This window comes from Larus michahellis, chromosome 23 (assembly GCF_964199755.1).
Source record: "Larus michahellis chromosome 23, bLarMic1.1, whole genome shotgun sequence".
Taxonomy (NCBI): domain Eukaryota; kingdom Metazoa; phylum Chordata; class Aves; order Charadriiformes; family Laridae; genus Larus; species Larus michahellis.
Window position 1 is genome coordinate 5,361,301 of NC_133918.1, and position 18,677 is coordinate 5,379,977.

The 18,677-nt window shown below is 60.5% G+C and overlaps 2 protein-coding genes across 2 annotated transcripts; one reads left to right on the top strand and one right to left on the bottom strand.

Moving 5' to 3' along the window:
- Positions 1-317: 317 nt before the first annotated feature.
- Positions 318-4,072, top strand: LRRC25 (leucine rich repeat containing 25). The gene is made up of 3 exons (XM_074565425.1): positions 318-359; positions 1,498-2,434; positions 3,150-4,072. The coding sequence occupies exons 2-3, from the start codon at positions 1,521-1,523 to the stop codon at positions 3,274-3,276; spliced, it is 1,041 nt and encodes a 346-aa protein (XP_074421526.1). The 5' UTR covers positions 318-359; positions 1,498-1,520; the 3' UTR covers positions 3,277-4,072.
- Positions 4,073-4,219: 147 nt separating this feature from the next.
- Positions 4,220-7,569, bottom strand: GDF15 (growth differentiation factor 15). The gene is made up of 2 exons (XM_074565424.1): positions 7,257-7,569; positions 4,220-6,563 (listed from the first exon to the last, which is right to left on the bottom strand). The coding sequence occupies exons 1-2, from the start codon at positions 7,567-7,569 to the stop codon at positions 5,752-5,754; spliced, it is 1,125 nt and encodes a 374-aa protein (XP_074421525.1). The 3' UTR covers positions 4,220-5,751.
- Positions 7,570-18,677: the final 11,108 nt, after the last annotated feature.

The following is an 18,677-nucleotide window of genomic DNA, read 5'->3' on the forward strand; positions in this document are numbered from 1 at the left end:
CGAGGGGGTGGACACGGAGGAACACAGAGATGGGGGGCTGGCCACGGAGTTGGTGGACACGGGGGGGGACACGGACACGGACACGGGGGGGGGACACGGAGGGACATGGACGCGAGGGGGTGGACGTGCGTGGAAAGGGACAGGAGGGGAGGGACACGGGGACGGTGGACACGGGGACATGGATGTGAGAGGGGGGACATGGAGGGACACGGACACCAGGGGGCGGCCACGGGCAGGGTGGACACCGAAGGACATGGCTGTGGCGGGGCGGAGGGACACGGAGGGACAGGGAGACGGGGGAGGGACATGGAGGGGAGGGACACGGGGACAACGGACCCAGAGGGACGTGGAGGTGACGGGTGGGCATGGAGGGACACGGACACGGGGGGGACACTCGGGGGTGGACGCAGGACAGGGACATGAGTGGCAGACACAGGTGCACGGGGGGACACGGACACGGGGGCGGGGGGGGGGACGCACGACACGGACATGGGGAGAGACCCAGAGGGATGGGGACGTGGGGAACACAGCGGTGGGGACCCCAACCCTGTGCGGGGACACGGCCGCGCACCCACGGGGGACCCCAGGGGGGCCCGATCCTGCCCACACGCCCTCCCCGGGCCGCTGCGTTAATTGCACCAACGCATCGTTGAGACCCTGAGAGCCACCCCACCCCCCCCCACCCCCCCCACCCCGGCTTCACCGGGCCCCCGCCGCCGTGCACGCGTGACCGTGCTGCCGGCGCACACGCGTGTGCACGCACGAGCGCGCGCCCGTGAGCCCCCCCCAGCGCGCGTGCCCCCGCGCGCAGGAGCACACGCGTGTGCGTGCCCGTGCGTGCCCACCCGTGTGCCCGGGGGGGGGGGGGGGGGCCGCTGGAGCCGCCTGTTCGGGTGCTCCCCGGGCACCGGGGACACGGGGCTGGGGGGGGAGGGGGGGGGGGGTGTCCCCCATCCGGTGCCGACACGCGAGGCCGTGGAGATGCTCAGCATCCCCCCCCCCAGCCCAGCCCTCAGACGCCCCCCCGGGGCCCCCCCAAGCCCCCCGGGCAGGGAACGGCACGGCTGCAGTGGTGTCGGAGCCCTTCGGCACCCCAGGAAAGGCCCGGGGGGTCCGGCGGTGGCTGGGGGGGTGCTGAGCTGGGGGTGGTGCACCCCCCCCCCCCACCCCGGGGCCAGCTACGCCCCGGCGGGGTGACAGGGGACGGCAGGACCCGCCTGTTCCTCTTCCCCTGCCCCTGCCCCCGCCAGGCGGAGAGGCGGCCGGAGCGCAGGCGAGTCGAGGTGCTGGGGACCGGGGAGGCGGGGGGGGGACACCCGCACATGGAAAACCACCTGTCGGGACCCCCGGGGAGAGAGGGAGCGGGGTGGGTGCCAGACTGGGCCGCACTGGTTTGTGCTGGGAGGGGGAAAGCTCAGCAGGGACTTGCGGGGGGGGGGGTCCTGCTCAGGCGTGGGTCTTGCTGACCCCCCACCCCCCACCCCGTTTCTCCCCCAGGTGGCTGGTGGGGCAGAGGGGCCATGGGACACCCTGCGGCCCCCCTAGTGCTGCTGCTGCTGCTGCTGCTGCTGCGCCCTGCGTCCCCCTCGTCCCCCTGCTTCCCCGTGCCCACGGGCACCCCCGGCGTGCTGGATTTGACCAACCGCAGCCGGCAGTGCGCCGAGCTGGACTGGGGACCCTTCCAGCGGCAGAGCCGGGTGCTGCTGAGCCATAACGGCATCGACGCCCTGAGCCCCTCATCCCGCGTCGGGCCTGGCCTGGAGGAGCTGGACCTGTCCTACAACCGGCTGCGGGAGCTGCCGCCCGCCTTCCTCGGCCACGCGCGGGGGCTGCGGCACCTCCACCTGCAGCACAACCGCCTGCGGGAGCTGCCCCCCGGCTTCTTCGCCAACGCCACGGCCCTGCAGAGCCTGTGGCTGGAGGGCAACCCCCTGCCCGCCGTGCCCCCCACCGCCTTCCAGCCCACCCTGCGCGACCTGGTGGTGCCGTGCCGCTGCGACGTGGTGGGCAGCGTCCTGGCGCCCTGCGCCTGCTCCCAGCACAACTGCACGGCACCCGACTGCCGCTGCCTCACCTCCCACCTCGACTCCTTAAACATCACCCATTTCCACGGCAGGGAATGTCGAGGCAGCGTGGGGCTGGTGGCCGGCTTGGCTGGGGCGGCTGGCGGGGTGGCCGTGCTGCTCGTGGTCACCGTTGTGGTTTGCTATCGGCGGAGGAAAGCGGCCGCCGTGGCTGCCGACACCGTGTGGGGTAAGTGGGAGCCTGGTGCGGCCCACGGGCAGCCCCGCTACATCAGCCGGGCCGCTGAGACGGACACCACCGATGCTGCTGCCGCTGCCGCACCGGACTATGAGAACGTCTTTGTGACCCCTGGCACCGCCCCGGCCACCACACGGGGCTGGACACCAGGATGGCAGGAGAAGCGGTACAGGTGAGGATCCGGCACGGGGACCAGCTGCTCAGGGCATGTCCCATCCTCTCCTCCGCTGTGCTGTACTGTGCCATGTTGTCCCATGCCATCCCATGCCATGATGTGTCATCCCATGCCATGCCATGCCATGCCATCCCATCCCGTGATGAGCTGTGCCATGCCATGCCATGCCGTGCCATCCCATCCCATCCCATCCCATCCCATCCCATCCCATTCTGTCCCATCCCATCCCGTCCCATCCCATCCCATCCCATCCTGTGCCATGCCATCCCATTCCATCCTGTCCCATCCCATTCTGTGCCATGCCGTGCTGTGCCATCCCATCCCATCCCATCCCATCCCATCCCATCCCATCCCATCCCATCCCATCCCATCCTGTCCCACCTCACCGCATCCCATCCCATCCCATCCCATCCCATCCCGTCCCATCCAGTCCCGTCCCGTCCCGTCCCGTCCCGTCCCATCCCATCCTGTCCCGTCCCATCCGGTGCTGTCCCACCCCATCCCATGCCACCCCACGCAGTGCCACCCATCCCATGCTGTCCCATCCCGCCATCCCAAGGCCCAGGCGCTTGCTGGGGCCGAGCCCTTTCCCCCCACCCGCACCCCCAGAGCCACCCCATGGCCTTCACTCCCCGCCTCGGGGACCAGCCACCCCCGACCTGCCCCATCTCCGGGGCGCAGTGGGGCGGGTGCCACCCTCTGTCCCCCCCAGCCCGCAGGTCCCGGCGGATGACGACTATTTCCTGGAGAGCGAGGCCATCCCCGGGGACCAGCCCATCTACGCCAACACGCGGAGCCCCGGCGAGGGCGAGGACATCTACATCATCCCCGGCCAGTGAGGGGCCGGGGGGGCCGGGGGGAGAGGCTATGGCTTCCACGGATGCTTCTTCCCGGGGCTTTCCCCACCGGCCCCCAGCCCAGAGGGGATGGGGATGGGCTGTGCCATGGATGTGGGCTCTGTGGGTCTCCCCACGGCTGGGAACGGGGACACACGTGGTCCCCCCGCGTGCGTCCTGCCAGGGACGCCTTTCTCAGGGGATGTTGTTTTTAACCCCCCCCCGGACCTCCTCCTTCACCCCAGTTCCCACCGCGGGGTGAGCACTGAGGGCTGGAGCTTCCTCCCCAGCCACCGGCCACCGACCGCGGGGACGCCTCGGCACAGCATCTGCCGGCAGCCGCCGCGCCGGAGCCTTCCCTGCTGGGGACGTGCGTGGGGCCCTGCCGCGGCCATCCGGCGGAGCAGGGGGCCATGGGGTGACTGCGGCGCACGGTTCCGCTTCCCCTTTCGGCTGCCGATGGAGAGTCTCAGGGTGCACGTGCGCTTGGGGACATGCCAGCAGCTGGGGACATCCAGGCACCGGGACCAGCTCTGCTGTCACCTGCACACACACACCCCTCTTTCTGCTAAATCTGCCAGTTCGGGGAACAGAGCAAAAGCCCCTTTTTTTTTTTTAATGCTGCTGGCAAGACCCCCGAGCCCATCGCTGCCAAGTTGTGCACCCCGAGGGGACCGGCAGCCTGGGGACACGGGGACGCGGTGGCTTGTCCGGGTGCCCCCCCAGCTCTGCGTGGCTCCCCTGAGCTCCAGCCCTTGTGGTGCTCCACCGTGGCCCATTAAATGGTTTAATTAAGTGACCTGCGTAGCTCCCGCTCTGATGCTGTTACGGGCTGGACCCGTCCCTCTGGCAGCGCTGGGGGCGGCAGCGGCTGAGCGGAGCCGCGGTGCGTTATCTGCTCGTGGCTCTGCCAGCCCCGAGGAGGGGTGTCGGGAGCACGGGGCGGGGGCTGTAAACATTAACCCGAAGGAGCTGCCTGAGGCTGGAGGTCCCTGGGGAAAGTCCAGAGCCCCCAGAGCCCCTGTCCCCAGAGCTGGGCTGCCAAGGGACCAGGACCCTCAAGGGCAGGTCTCCAGAGCAGAGGTCGTGTCACTTTGGCCCAGGTCCCCAGAGCAGAGGTCGCTGCAGCCGAGGTCCCTTAAGTCCATGTCCATGGAGCGAATGTCCCCATAGCTTGTGTCCACGAAGACCCAGTCCTCAAAGCCCCCATCCACAAAGTGGAGGTCCCCGTATCCCATGTCCTTCGAGGCGCTGGTCCCCAAAGGCCCCATCCCTAGATTGGAGGTCCCCTCAGCTTGTGTCCCTGAAGCCCTGGTCCCCAAAGACCCCATCCCCAGAGTGGAGGTCCCCATATCTCATGTCCCTCAAGTCCTGGTCCCCAAAGCCCATGTCCCCAGACCAGAGGTCCCCTTATCCCACGTTCCTCAAGCCCAGGTCCCCACCGGGAGCTGCCAAAGGGCCGGGCAGCCCAGGACACCCCTGGGACGTGCTGGAAGAGGGGACAGGACAGAGAGGAGCCGTGACCAGCAGAGCCACCCCATCCATCTGTGGCGAGTCCCTTGGGGACATGGGGTGTGCCACCAACCTCCGCGGTGGCAGAGCCCCGGGGGAGCCGGGATTCCCCCCACCCCTTGGTGTCTGCGGGGTCCCACAGCCAGAGATACCTGGAAATGGGGCAAAGGCCGCATCCCAGCTGGACGTCCCTCCCGGGGGGTCAAGGCTGCGCCCAGCACCCACCTCAAGGACGCAAACAACCCAAAGGTCTCTGGGAGCATCGCCCAGGCGTTACTCACGCGCCCTGGCAGCCGCTGGCAGGGTGGGGATGGGGCCGGCCCCGCCATAAGGATTTACCGGCAAATCCATATGGAACCGGCTCCCAGCCTGCGGAGCGGGCGAGCTGAGGGTCCGGGCTGCAGGACCCCCCGGCCGACAGCGACCCATTGGGAGGCTTTGGTCAGAGACCCCCCCCCGGCGGGTGGCGCAGGAGGAGCAGCCAGCACCCCTGTTCCCATCGCTTTATTGATTTACATTATTACATTATTTCTGTTTTATAGAAATATATAAAATACAAATACCCGAAAAGAACCCCTTTCCCGAAAAGGTACTTTGCTATAAAATACAATAAGTTAGCAATAAATAAGAAAGTTGTATAAATACATCTCTAAGCAGGGAAGAGATGATGCTCAGACGGACGTGGAGTGGGCCGCGGGCACAGACCCACCCCGGCCCGTTCGGGCTCTCCCGGGTGGGGAGGATCCACCTACCAAATAAAATACGGTTTTAAATAAGGGAAGAGAGGGAGGGAATAAGTTATGGTGGCCTGTGGAGGGGGGGTTCACAACTGGAGACCCTGGGGCTGGGTCAGGCAGTGGAGTCGGGGCCGGTCCTGAGGCGTTTCGTGGCACGGGGGCTGGTTTTTGGGATGCTGGAGCTGCCGGGAAGCACCTGTTCGGGTGGTCTGAGCTGGAGGCGACGCCATCAGGCACAGTGGCACCTGGTGACCAGCATGTCCTCGAAGAGGGTGGAGACCAGCCTGCCCTCGCCGTCGTAGTGCATCAGCACCATGGGGTCGTAGCCGGCAGGGACGCAGCAGGGCGGCGGGGTGGCTTTGGAGAGGGAGTGCATGCGGGCTTTGATCTGGGCGTGCATGCTGGCTGGCTTGTAGTTGTGGGGACAGGAACCTTCGCAGAACCTCATGTAGTAGCTGTTGGGGGCGATGACCCAGTCCGACCAGCCGATGTCCTGGAAGGAGACCTTGAGCGACTTGAGGCAACACTTCCCGTCGCTCTTCCCGCACTCCTCCTCCAGCCCCCGCGCTCTCCTGGCCCCCCGCCTCGCGGTCTCCTGGGTTTCCACCTCCAGCACCAGCGTCTCGCCCCCCGGGGTGGCCAGCAAGGCCGGGACGTCGGCTGTGAAGGCCAGCTCCAGGCGCAGAGTGTCCTCGGGACCCATGGCCCAGGGCTGGACGGCTGCCGTGAGGTCCAGGCTCGGGGCAGCAAGGTCCAGCTCTTGGCTACGCAGGAGCTGGGGGGTCCCGTGAGCCCCCCCCAGCGTGTAGATGCTGACCTGGGGGGGCTCCGAGGCATTGAGTGGGGTCATGCCGGAGGATGCCAGCGACTGCTTGAAGAGCTTCAGCTCCGCCTGCACCACCCGGAGCTGCCGGTGGAAATCCTCGGTGCGGGAGAGGAGGAGATGGTAGCGGTAGGGACCACGGGGGTCCCGGTCTCCCTGAGGGTCCTGGTCTCCCTGGAGGTCCTGGTGTCCTGGAGGGATGTCCAGCTGGCGCAGCACTGTGGGGACAGGGAGGACGACTGATGTAAGAGCCGGCAATCCCCGCCGCCAGCCACGGCGTGTGACCAGCTCCTGCCGGGCGGCCAAACCGGGAATCACCCAGATCCCGAGGGATGCCGAGGCTGGGGAGATCTGGCTCCATCCTCAGCCCCGGATCACTCGGGACCCACCTGAGGGTCTTGCCGAGGGGCAGCACCTCATGCCGGAGCAGGTGCCCCGGGACCCATGGGGGTGACCCCCCACCCCGCTGTCCTCCCCCAGCCCAACACTCAGCAGGAGTTGAGTATTTCCCTAAATCTCCCCAAATCCAGGTAAACCCCCAAACTGGGGCTCAAGCTGGGGCTGGAGGGATGGCACCTCCCTGCCTCCCCTCCGCTCGCCCCCGAGCCGGCTCGAACCCCGCTGTGAGCACCCACGGCTGCCACCGCTGCTGGGGAGAGCTTTCATCCCACGTTTACTATTTTTTTGTGGTTTGAAGCGAAACAGCTCAAAAAGGTGGCTCCCCCCCACCACCGGGGCAAGGGAAGCAGCTGGGATAAGGATGACCGTGGCCGCCGCAGTTCATGCCCGGTCATGTCCCGACACACGCCGCGGCAGCCGGGCTGACATGCCCGAGCAGGGACACGGCAGGGGACACACGTGTCCCAGGGGGACGAGGGTGGCGGGACGCACGCGGAGCCGCGGCCACTTACGTGTAGGGGTCAGGCGATGCAGGCGCCTGGTCCTGGGCACGTCTCCCTCCTCTTCCCGGCTCCGGTTCCCCGTCAGCTCGGCCACTTTGTGCTGGTAGAGCCGCTGCGCTCTCCGGATGCTCTCCTGGTCCAGATGCTGCCGGACCGCGGGGGGCGCGGACATCCCCAGCCGCTCCAGGATCCCTTTTTTGATGGCTTCCAGCTGGAGCCTGTCCCCGTCCCACGCGTGTGGCCTCGGCTCCGCGCCGGGGAGAAGCAGCAGGAGCTGGAGGCAGGTGAGGGCAGCCCCGACATCCCGCAGCGCCCTCGGCATGGCGCAGGCGGCCGGTGCTCCCCGGGGGGGATTTATCTGCAAAACCTCTTGCGCAAAGGCGGGACGTGCAGCTCCTGGCGATGCTGCCAGGGGAATGAATGAAGTGGACCAGACCTGACTTTATAGGAGCCGAACTTTGCCCGCCCTCCGTCCCCCCTCCCCGTCCCAGGGTGACGCCGGAGTAAACACCCAGCAGGAATTTCTCCTCTCCGCCTGGGATTTCACTGTCAGGAGCTCCGACAGTGCTGGAATTGGGTGATTTGCAAGCTGGCTTGCAGCTGTGGACACGAAAAATATATAATCCTGTTTCTCAGACACAAAGGTTTCCCTTCCACCTCCCGTTTTCCCTGTAGATCCGTGGCTGGGGGGATGCCCCTCACCCTCTTGGCGAGGGACAAGCGGCCGCGGGCACCGTCCGCTGGCCTGGGAGGTGGCAGAGCGGGTGGCAGGGGGTGACGGAGGGAGGAGAGGGTGATGTGCGGGACCATGAGTGCTGCGGGCGGCACCGTGGCGCGGCTCATCCATCCCTGCATCCTCGGCTGCCTTCTCCATCCTTCACCTCACGCCAGTCCCCGCTGGCACGCAGGGTCCCCAATATCGGCTGAGCCGGGCATCCAGCCCCTTCCCTAAATCCAAGGAAGCAGCGGCGGAGCAGGGAGGCAGCGGCCGGGCAGCCCGGCTCATGCCGGTACATGCGGGAAGGAGCGGATCAGCGTTGGACCTTGTCCTACCAAACCGGTTGATGACACCACAGCCCGGCTTGCGGCAGCGGCTCCTCTGTGCAAGCCCGTGTCCGGTCCCTCCTGAAGCAACCGCGGCCAGGGCTTACGTCATCCCCGGGCAGCCCGATGGCAGTCGGGATGGAGCCGGGCACGCCGGGGTGGCACGCATCCAGCGGGGCCACGTGCCCAGAGCGGGGCTGCCCACGGGCTGGGGAGGAGAAAACCCTCGGTGGGAACCGGCCACCGAGGCTGGGGTGGAACCACCCGTCCCTCGCCTTCTCTAAGGGATGCTTCCACCAAAAAGAGGAGCAGAGGGATGAGAAACTCCAGGTCGGACGAGGCAATGGGCAGGTCCCCCCCGGCGCCGGGGCAGGCAAGGCTGATCCCAAATGTCCTGAAGTCGAGCCAAGCGCCTGGTCTTTAACTGTGCTCCTGCCACGGGATGAACATGTTTACAGTAATCCCGTGATTTACGGCTGTTTATCCCCTGCTCCTCCTCGGGAGCCGGCTCCAGCCTTACTCCTGCCTTTCTCACCCAGTTTCTCGAGGGGTTGCCTGAGGCGAGACCGAGACCAAACGTTTCACCCTAAAACACGTGAAAGGAGAAGTTTGTCAGCACCAGCAGCATCACGTGGAGGGGATTTGCCCCAGCTCTGGCTCCTCTGCCCTGCCCTGGGTCCGTCCTGGCGGAGGGATGGATGAGGATGGGGCAGGAGGAGCCCAGAGACCTCGCGCCGTTTCACGCTGCCTTTCTCTGCCCGCAGCCTCCAGCGTGGAAAGAACCCCCCGGGCGGCTCACGGGGAAACCTCGGGGCAAGGTTTCTCTCGATGCTGTGTCCCACGGGGAGCTGGCACCGTCCCGCTGCTGCCGCAGGTGGCACGGCACCTGTCCCTCCGGCAGCCGGGCAGGGAACGCGCTGGGATGAGCATCTTCCCGCATGGAGGGGGTCCGGGCGCTGGCTCCTCAGCGGGTGCTTGTGTTCCAGCCGGAGCTGTGGGATCCTTAGGGAATTCCCAGGAGCACCAAGCCCCTCTGTGATCCCCTCCCCTGGGGATTTTATCAGCTGGGTGACAACAACCTTCACCCCCCCAGTTCAAGGAAGAGAGGGAGCGTCACTCCAGCAGGACCACAGACCTGGGGGTATCACTCTGGGGCAGAGCCGCCACACCACCCCCTCCGTCCCCAGCAGCTCCGGGTCCCCTGCAGCCACCAGCCCGGCCACCAGCCCCCTCCGCCGTCTGCGCGGTGCCCAACGCGCTTGTCCAAAGCCAAATCGGAGCCTCGCAGCGCGTCCGGGTGCAGGAAGAGGCCCCGACCCCGCAGCGATCACATTGCCCGGCCCTTGAGCAAGACCCGGCAAAACCCTAAATGCCGAAGTTCTGCTTTTGCAATGCATTTTCTAACCGTGGGCGCGTTGCGTGGTGCGAGCCCCATCCACGAGTGACGCACGGTGGCTCGTGCTCGGAGACCATCAAAGTTTGCCGAAGACGGATGTTTTCCCCCCAAAAGGCGCCAGCCGTGGAAGTCGGAGATTTACAGTCCAGCACCAGCCATAAAACTTGTGTTTTAAGAGCAGCGGCCGCGGATGCCGAGTGACCCGTTATGAAATGTCCCGGCGTGTCCTCCCCAGCCTGCAAGATGCGATTGCGCAGCTTCAGCCCCGCGCACAAACAGCGTCCCACGTTCCCTCCGGTCCTGGCTGGGCCGTGAGCTGCACGGGAAGGTCGTGTTTCTCCAACACCTCTTCCCAGCGGGATGCAGGTTCCTCTCCGGTTACTGCGATCATCCCTCGCCAAGGTGCAGCCGCAGCGCAGCTCCCGCCGACCCGGCACGGATCTGGAGCAGCCATTTATAGGAGCGCTTGGCCACGGGGTTGCTGGTGGTCAGGGACTCCCAGACCTCGGACGGGCCAAGAGAAGGGCTGAGGGTGAGGAGGAGCCAATGCCCTGGTGCCATCACTCCTCTGCACGCAGCGGGAGTTTTGGGGATGAAAGCATGGCACGGGGGCCAGCAGCTGGAAAGGCTGCTAGAAAGCCAGGTGAAAGCTCAGAGCGCGCACGGCTGAGCCTGGAAAGATGTAAATATTCTTTTCACCTTCTCTCCGTCTCCAGACAGGAGATGGCCAGCAGGTGGGGGACATGGCGGATGCTCGCTGCCGTCCCCAGAGCCACCCGCGGCTCCCAGCTGAGCCAGCACCGGAGAAAGAAGCCACGTTGCAAATGCTGAGACTAAGCACCAGAAGAAAGGAGAAGGGGAACGCGGACATTAGTCACTTCCCCTTGAAACGCAAGCTGCCCACAGCCTTGAACTTGAACCAGCTGGAGCAGGGCTCGGAGTGGGGCCGGGGACGTTGCCGGTGCCGCACAGGGCTGCGGGACCAGCCCCAAACCCACCACACACCACCGGGGCTTCGCGCCTCCTTGAGTGCAATTGTCCCCCAGCTCGATGCCACTGTGCCCGAGGATGGACGTCCCCCCTCCGCTCCCCCCGGCCCAGCCCATGGCGGGGCTGATGGGGGCGAGCAGAGATGAGGGGGCTCCGTGGGACCTCTGTTCCCCAAAAAGTGCGAAACTTCCCTGCGGGCGCTTGCAGAAACCTCAGCTGTTTCTGTGGCACGCGTTATCGCAAGCAGCAGGAGGGGAAGTGCTGCCCTCCAGATACCAGCTCTCTCGGTTCCTTGCGGCTGTTGAGCAAGTGGCTCCTGAAACGTGCCGAGAGCCTCCGGCCAACGCCAGAGCCCCCCGAGAGCGAGCGCGCATCAGCCCCGGGACCGACAGAGCGAGGTAACAGCATCCCATCATCCGGAGCATCCCGCCATGAGGCATCGGCCTCGGAGTGGGGCTGCTCCCCCCGACCCATGGGACCTGCCCCGCTCCCCAAAACCACGGGGGTAGAGCAAGTCGGATGCCGGCGGGGGGATATTTCTGCAAAGTACTGCCAGCGAGGCAGGTAATACTTTCCCACAGTGTATTTTTCAGCCAAGGGCCAAGAAGGGAAGAGCAGCATGGCTTCCCATATCTGCTGCCGCCACGTGAAGCTCCGAGCAGCTCCCAGGGCTTGGTCTCTAGGGAAGTTGGTGGCTGGAGGCAGCTTCAGCACTTCCAGGAGTCAGAAAACCCTCGGCGGAGAGGAGGAACCCAGCCGGGCTCCGAAGTGGCCCATCGGTCACATCACGGACAAGGTTTGCTCCATCCCATCCCATTCCAGGTCTGGAAACGGGCAGAGAGGGATGGGAGAGGAGGGCTCTCCCTCCGCTGCCAGCCCGGGATGTTTGGGAAGCCACGTCCCATGTTTTCCCAGCGCTGGCTGCTGTCACCATGAACTGGCAGAGTGGGAGCTGTCTTGACCTTTAGATGTTTCTAAATAAAAAACAAACAGGATGGGTCAGGTGAGCGAAACACAGCTTTTGCCCCGTCGCAGCGGGAATCATGTTTTTTTTTTCCCCTCTTTGCTGCAAAGTTTACAGCATCTGCCAAAAATGAGACTTCTGCTCCACTTGGACAAAGACGTTTCTGCCTTGACTGCATCCGTGGTCGATGATTAACTGGAATTCCCAGTCCCCTGGGCCCGGGCAGTGCAGGATATTGCTCCATCGAGGTCTCTATTTTCTATTTTTGGATTGGAGACGTCCTCACTGACCACCTTCCTTACCGTGGTGCTTTTGGCGTGAGGAAGTTCTCTGCTTGCAACGAGCATCTTCCCTGGAACGGAGTCCCAAAAACCAAAGCAACGGATTGACAGCGAAGGTCTGTCCCCGGGCTGGGATGCTTTCCAGCTTGCAAGGGTATTTCCCCTTCGGCGGACATAAATCTGGTGGAACGCTTCAAGAGCATCCCCTGCACCAGGAGCAGGCAGCAAGCTCAGCCCGGGCAAGGTCGGAGCGACGGTTGTTGAGAAACAGCATTTAAAAAGCAGCTTTTCCGTGGCATGAGGCTCTTTCTGTTCAAAGGGGGACACTTCTCGCCCCTGCGACATGCCGAAACTGCCCTCCGCCTCTGTTTTTTAGCGTAGAGCCAGCAGGTTCCCCCAGGCCGGGGCTTTGGGAGCATCCTGCTCCCTTGGGATGGCGGTGCTGGGCCCAGAAGCGAAGCACGAGGCAGCGGCTGCGGCTCCAAGCAGGGACCTGTCCCGTAGGGACCCGGACCAGGCTCCAAATCCTTCCTCCAAAAAGCTTTCCGACACAGAGCAGGGCGGGGGAAATAGATGAAGGAAATCAAATCCAACCCAGGCACATCCCAGAGCAGCATCGCTTCTACCAAGGAAAGCCTAAAAGATGCTACAAGGGAAGAACAACCCAAAAGCTCCTTCAAACGGTAGGATTTTAAGAGTCTGGATGGTTTTTTAAGCGCAAGGCACAGTTTTGGGTGACCCAAGAGAAGGAAAGCTGCTGAAGAACCAGGTGAGGTCGGTGCCAGCCTAACCTCCAACAGAAATAAATGCATTTATTTGTGAACCTGGGCATGGACCGGGCTCCATGTGCCCATCAGGAGGGAATTAGTCACCGGAGCGTGACTCAGGGAAGGGCTGTGTACACAGAGCACGCGGCTCCCGCACCGGAGCATCCACGGCAGCGGGAAGCAGCTGGCAAGGAGCAGCAAAAAAAAAGAGCTTTTCCCCCAGGCCTGAGCCGCGGTGCTGTCTGGGAACCAGCCAAGAGACCCCCAGCCCGTAGCAGAGGGAGGTGGTGAATATCCATCCGTATCTGCTGGAAGGCCGGAGCCAGGCGATGAGGTACCTGCAAGTGGCAGGGAAAGAAAAGGCCGGTTGAAATGCTGCGGCGAGGAGCCCTCAAACAGGGAAATACTCAGCCAGAGCATCATCCCTGGCACGGGAAGCTCATACCAGGAATTCTGCGCTGCTCCGGGAGCCTGTCCATCCCCAGGTGGACGGACTCGGGGCACGAGAGGCAGCAAACCCTGACCTGGGACCTGCCTGCTCCGAGCGGGCAGGAAATTCCAGCCATTCCCCTGCACCAGATCCGCAGCTGCGAGTTTGCGATTGAAGCTCTGGGGAGCCCTTGGGCAGGGGCTGGAAGAGGGTGGGCTCTCCAGCACCTTCGCTTGAGCTCAGCTTTGATTTGCAAGCCGGGAAAACGGGGAGGGCGAACGGCCTGCCAGATGGACGCTGCCCAAAAATCCCACCTCGTTTACGGAGGGTTTGGAGGGCTCGGGGAGGAAGAGAAGAGGGGGAACAGAGCAGGCTGTTACAAGAAAGAATTAAGAGTAAGATCTACGAGGAGCCAGCCCGCCAGAGGTCTCCTCCCCTGCTCTTGGGATCTGCAGCCAAGAAACCCAAGGGGGATGCTCTGCGACGAGCTTCCCCACCACCGACCAGCGAAAAGCTGCGATCTCTCCCTCCGGAGAGCTCTGGTTGCAAAACGACCTCATCGACACACGGCTTACCCAACAGCATGACATCACTCTGGAAACGCCGCCTGGCAGGAAAAGCTTATCACCTTATAAAAGCGAATTAAAACGAGAGTGATTTCATCAGGGGTTGGCTCACGGGACAGCCTGTGTCCTCTCCGGGGACCACACCTCCTGGCTCCCCTCTGAGGACGATCTCAAACCTCCCCGTGCCCATCGCCGGCTACCAACGGGGGGAATCAAAGCAGAACAACGCAGTGCTCCAACTTCGACAAAAGGGCCGGAGAACTCCATGAGATCGCCACGGCAGCTCAGGGGAAAAAACGTTCCCAGAGCTAGGACACCAAAAAAAGACAGAAAAAGTGGAGATTCAAAAAGAACCATAAAGTTTTCCTTTCTGTTTCCCCCTCCAGTCACAAACCACTGGGACCGGGACATGACTTTTGGGTTAGGACCTCCCCGAGCCCCTTCCCACCTCGGAATGCTGGGCTGGCTCTGGGCTTCACCAGGCTTCAGCCCTTGGTCTTAGCGAAGCCGTGCCTCGGGTTGATAAATACGACACCCAGCCTGCTCCACAGAGCGGCTGGTGAGGAGTAAACGCTGAATCGCCAACATCCTCGGTGCCGTCACGGCTCGTGACGCAGGGACCTGATGCTGTGACGCCTCCTCTCCTCCCAGCTCCGCAGCGTCAGGGTGGCGAAAGGCAGGAGGACCACAAGAAGCCTCCGAAGACCACAAGAAGCCACCAGGACCAAGCTGAAGCCGTTGGAAGTGTTGTACCTTCAGGTTGTCCCGCTCTGGCTGTATGGCAGCACCATCTGGTGGCATCAGCCCTCTCCGCTGCCCCAGTTTGCTCCCAGTCAGGACCAGTGGCAGCGGGAACAGCCTGAAACTGGCCAACACAGGACTTCTGCATGTCCTCAGCCGAAGCTGGGTTGCATCCCAGCCTCCAGCAGCCGACAGCGATGAAACAGCCCGGCACGGCAAGAAGATGCTCTTGGGGGAGACGGGGAGAGCCCCAGGGTTAAGGAGGAAAGCAGCACACAACGGCGCTCGAGTTCGACGCACCCCAGCAGCTTCCAGCCACGCTGCTCATCTTCCCACCGTCCTCGAGGGAGCTCTGCCTCCAGAAGAAGAGCGTGGCAGAAGAAATCCGGCTAGAAAATGCTTTACAGCGCGTTCCCAAGTGGCTGAGGAAGCCAGTGAGGGATTTGCCACCTGCAGATCAAAGCCGGCTTCAGAATCGCAGCAACTTCTGCTGCCAGTGGGTCACCAGCTGCATCACACGAGGCTTTGCTGCTGAAACCCGCCTGGGTCAGCTCTGTCTCTGGACAGTGGGAGAACTGCTGCTGCCATTCAAAGCCCTGTGAGAACAGTAAAGGGCATGTAAAGCACAAATACTTTATTAACTGACAGATCTGGAAACGACTGAAAAGATCCAGGGTTCACCGGGAAACACAGACTTTGCACGACTCGGCTACAAAACTCGAGCTAAAGGGGAAACCGAAGAAGTCAGTGGGGCGAGCTGTGGTTGCCAGCTCCTCTGTATCTGGGCTCTCAAGAACTCACGGCACTGCTGCACACTTTGAAAAACCTTCATCGGATCAGGAGAAGGACACATTCTTCATACCAGTAACGTCGAACAAATTCTGCATGAATATTTCAGTGCAGCACTTTGTTCAAGAAGGGTGTCCATTGCTCCCCGAGGCGATGTGGTCTAGGCGAGGGCTGGAAAATTTACCTCAAGGTACAAAGAAAGAACGTAACTGATAAAAGAAACACACATCCATAATAGATGACGGCAAGATAAAACTTCCAAATGCTCTTCTGAATAAAACGACACAAACATCCAAGATATGCAGCTGAGGTCTAAAAGAACAAGCCCAGAGATGGCATCTGCTCCCATCCTGAAAAACAGCCCTGCGGGACAGGGCAGGGGATCCCCATAGTCCACGGGCTCGTCTCCGCCAGCAGCAGGTGCTTAGGGAACGGCCTAAACCCAAACATGCCGTTATCCGCCCAGTCTGTGATCACCGACACATAATTACCACCCTACAAAAGACGTCTTTAAAAATGACTTCTTCCGCCAATTGTTAAAGAACACCAGGAGTCAGAGTTAAACTCTTTATTTACTTTGAAACATCGGTTTAAATTCTCAGTTACAAAGTCCAGTCTAGCAATAGCAAGCTGAAAGTACGTTTAACGGTTCTTTATTACACAGCCCTTTTTGTGACACACGAGATTGTTTGGTTTTACAAGGCACTGCAAGAACACACTGAGAAAAACAGAAGCCCCAACAGATTTAGAATCGTAGCTCCGAGAGTCCTGATAAGCATGAGATTGGCAACACCTGAGGTACCCAGACAGACAACTGTTTATTTCACCACAATTAACGAACGGAGGACCCGAGAGGCTGAGTGATGCTGTAACATGCATAACGGAGTCCGAACGAAACACCTAACCATAAAGGAGAGACAGAAAAACCTTCACGAATTTGGCCAGCCTAACCGAGAGGGACAAGGAAGTGGCAAATACTCTTGTTTTTCCCTTTGTCAGGGCCGAGTGTGTGTCAGAAAAACCTCGAGAACTCAACTCAGTGCAGTTTCTGAAGAGCATCCTTGGACAAAGGGCATCCCGAACAAGTTCGGCAGTTTCTCCCAGTGCCGAACGCCCAGTCTTTCCACCCACCTTCTGTGCAAACGGCTCATCCGTCCCCATCACCACCACTCTGCTCCCCCAAGGTGAGCCCAGCACAGGACAAGGCACTCCCTGTTTAATCAAAGTAAACATTTGCGATTTAAGAAGCTGGTGCAATAGAAAACCTGAACATGTACTTAAGGAGCACAGTTGTACTTAAGGGGAGTGTATAGTTTCATTTCCTATGTTTAATTCCTACCTACGGGGAGGCATTTTCTTCTCTACTTTGTCTTAAAATAGACTGAGCAGAAGCCGATCTCAGGTTCCAATTAATACGATGAAGAATTAACAATATCCTCAGCTTTGTTTCTGCTTTGGAGGTTTGGCAGAATATCACTTTCATCACATAAGACACTAACCAGACATGAACATAAGTGGGTTTTTTTAAGAAAAAGTGCACTTTATACTGCAAAACATTAGGGTTTCTGGTGCAAAAACAACAAATACATCTATGCCAGGATGCGTACTTACGGTATCAGCTAGGGGTATTTTATCCAAGCCAACAGATACGAAAGAAAGCCTTCGCAACTCTGAAATTTCTCTCATTAAAATATTATCAGATAGCATATTAACGTAAGTAAAGGAGACAATACGAAGGAAGTTACTTTGTGAAAGTATGTGCAAATTAACTGCCGGCAATTTTATTATCTGCACTGCGGGATGAAAATCTGAAAATCGTAATTAAAAAAACCCACACAAGCGTACTTTCTACGCCTGAACTTACTGGTTTCCAGCCAGCTTTCAAACTCTACCGCTCGCTCCTAAAGCGGCTCGGTGTCTGAGGATCAGCTGCGTGGCTACGAGTTAGAAACACACTACAAGATAAAAAAGATGCAGGAGTCACAGCAAGTCAAGCCACGAAAGAACGGGGTCAGGCCATAACGGCTGCTCTAGTCTAGCGCTAGCTCTTGCGCTTGCGGGGAATTACCAATTCAGGTCCTTTACGGTTTCCCTTTTTTGGTTTCAAGAAGCTCCTCCTACTGCAATTCCTCTTACACATTTCATAAGAAAGCCCGCGTGCCAGCTCAACGAATCACGCGCTCAAATCAAATGAAGGTTATTTGAGTATTAGAAGAAACTTCACTGGATTTTAACTTTTTTTAGCCTTTGCATTAAAAAAAAAATAACAACACTGGGAGTCTGTGCTGTCCATTTGCGAGTCTGCAGGCCTGGAAGCTCTTGGGCTTTTATTCCAGGCATGGCACTGCTTGACAGTGGCCCGGAATAATCCCCTTTGCCAGGCGACTGAGGCACTAAAAGGTTAAATGTTGCCCGTGCAACCGGCAGAGCAGCGAGACACACTGGAGTTTGAATGCTACATCTAAGCCCGACTGTCTAGGTAAGGAAATACACATAGTAAGAGTTTCCTACCTGACTTACCACAGCACGGGCAGTACAAACCCTACGGAGATAAAGATAAGTTGACATATTAGATCAGAGCCCTGGTTCAACGAGTCCGTTTTCCTGCTGCGGGCAGCACCCGACGCGTCAGGCTACGCTTCACAACGCGAGGCTGCGAACGCCGCCTCAGTTTCTGCAAGGCGTCAGCCGGGAAGCATTTACCTCCAATTTACTCTAAGACACCTTGCCTTTGGATTTCCCTCCGCTTCGGGGCGAAAGCAGAGCAACCGGTTAGTTTTCACCAAGTCTTAAACTTTTGGACACCCTCAGTCAGGTCCCTCCTGGAAGGACTCTTGAAGCCCAGCAGTTCTCGGCTGCAGTCTCATGTCCCAACCACACTCAACACCTCTAACCATCTTCATGACCTTTTCATCCTTTCCCACCACTACCACGCTTAGGAGGAAGCAATCAGGTTGGGGAATACTCCAGATAAGCATAAACCGCTCTATATGATCTTACAGATTTTGATATCCTCTTCCAAAAGCTGCCAAAACCCAACCCCCAAACAGCTTCAACACCTGGTTGAAGGTGTTTACCTTCAACCGGGATCATAAAAACACAGAATATCTCGAGTCGGAAGAGACCCATAAGGATCATCAAGCTCCCTGCAAGTCTTTAAGGTAATTTTCAAGCTCAGAGTTTCTTTTTGCTGGGTTTTATAAAGCAGATTGCCAAGTTTCATTCAAAGGAAGTATCTCCCGACATCACAGTCGCCAAATTATGAAGGAGTTTACGAGTATCTGGAGTTCCTCAAAATCCTCCGCAGCATTTAATAACTGAAACAATTAAATTGTCATCACCAAACTTCACCAACACCTTAACCAGTTCCTCCTCCCAGCTGTTGGCAAGCAGATAAAATGACATCAGACCCGACACAGTGGAACCTCCCTAAATTCTCTCTTCTGCACAAAATATTCTCAG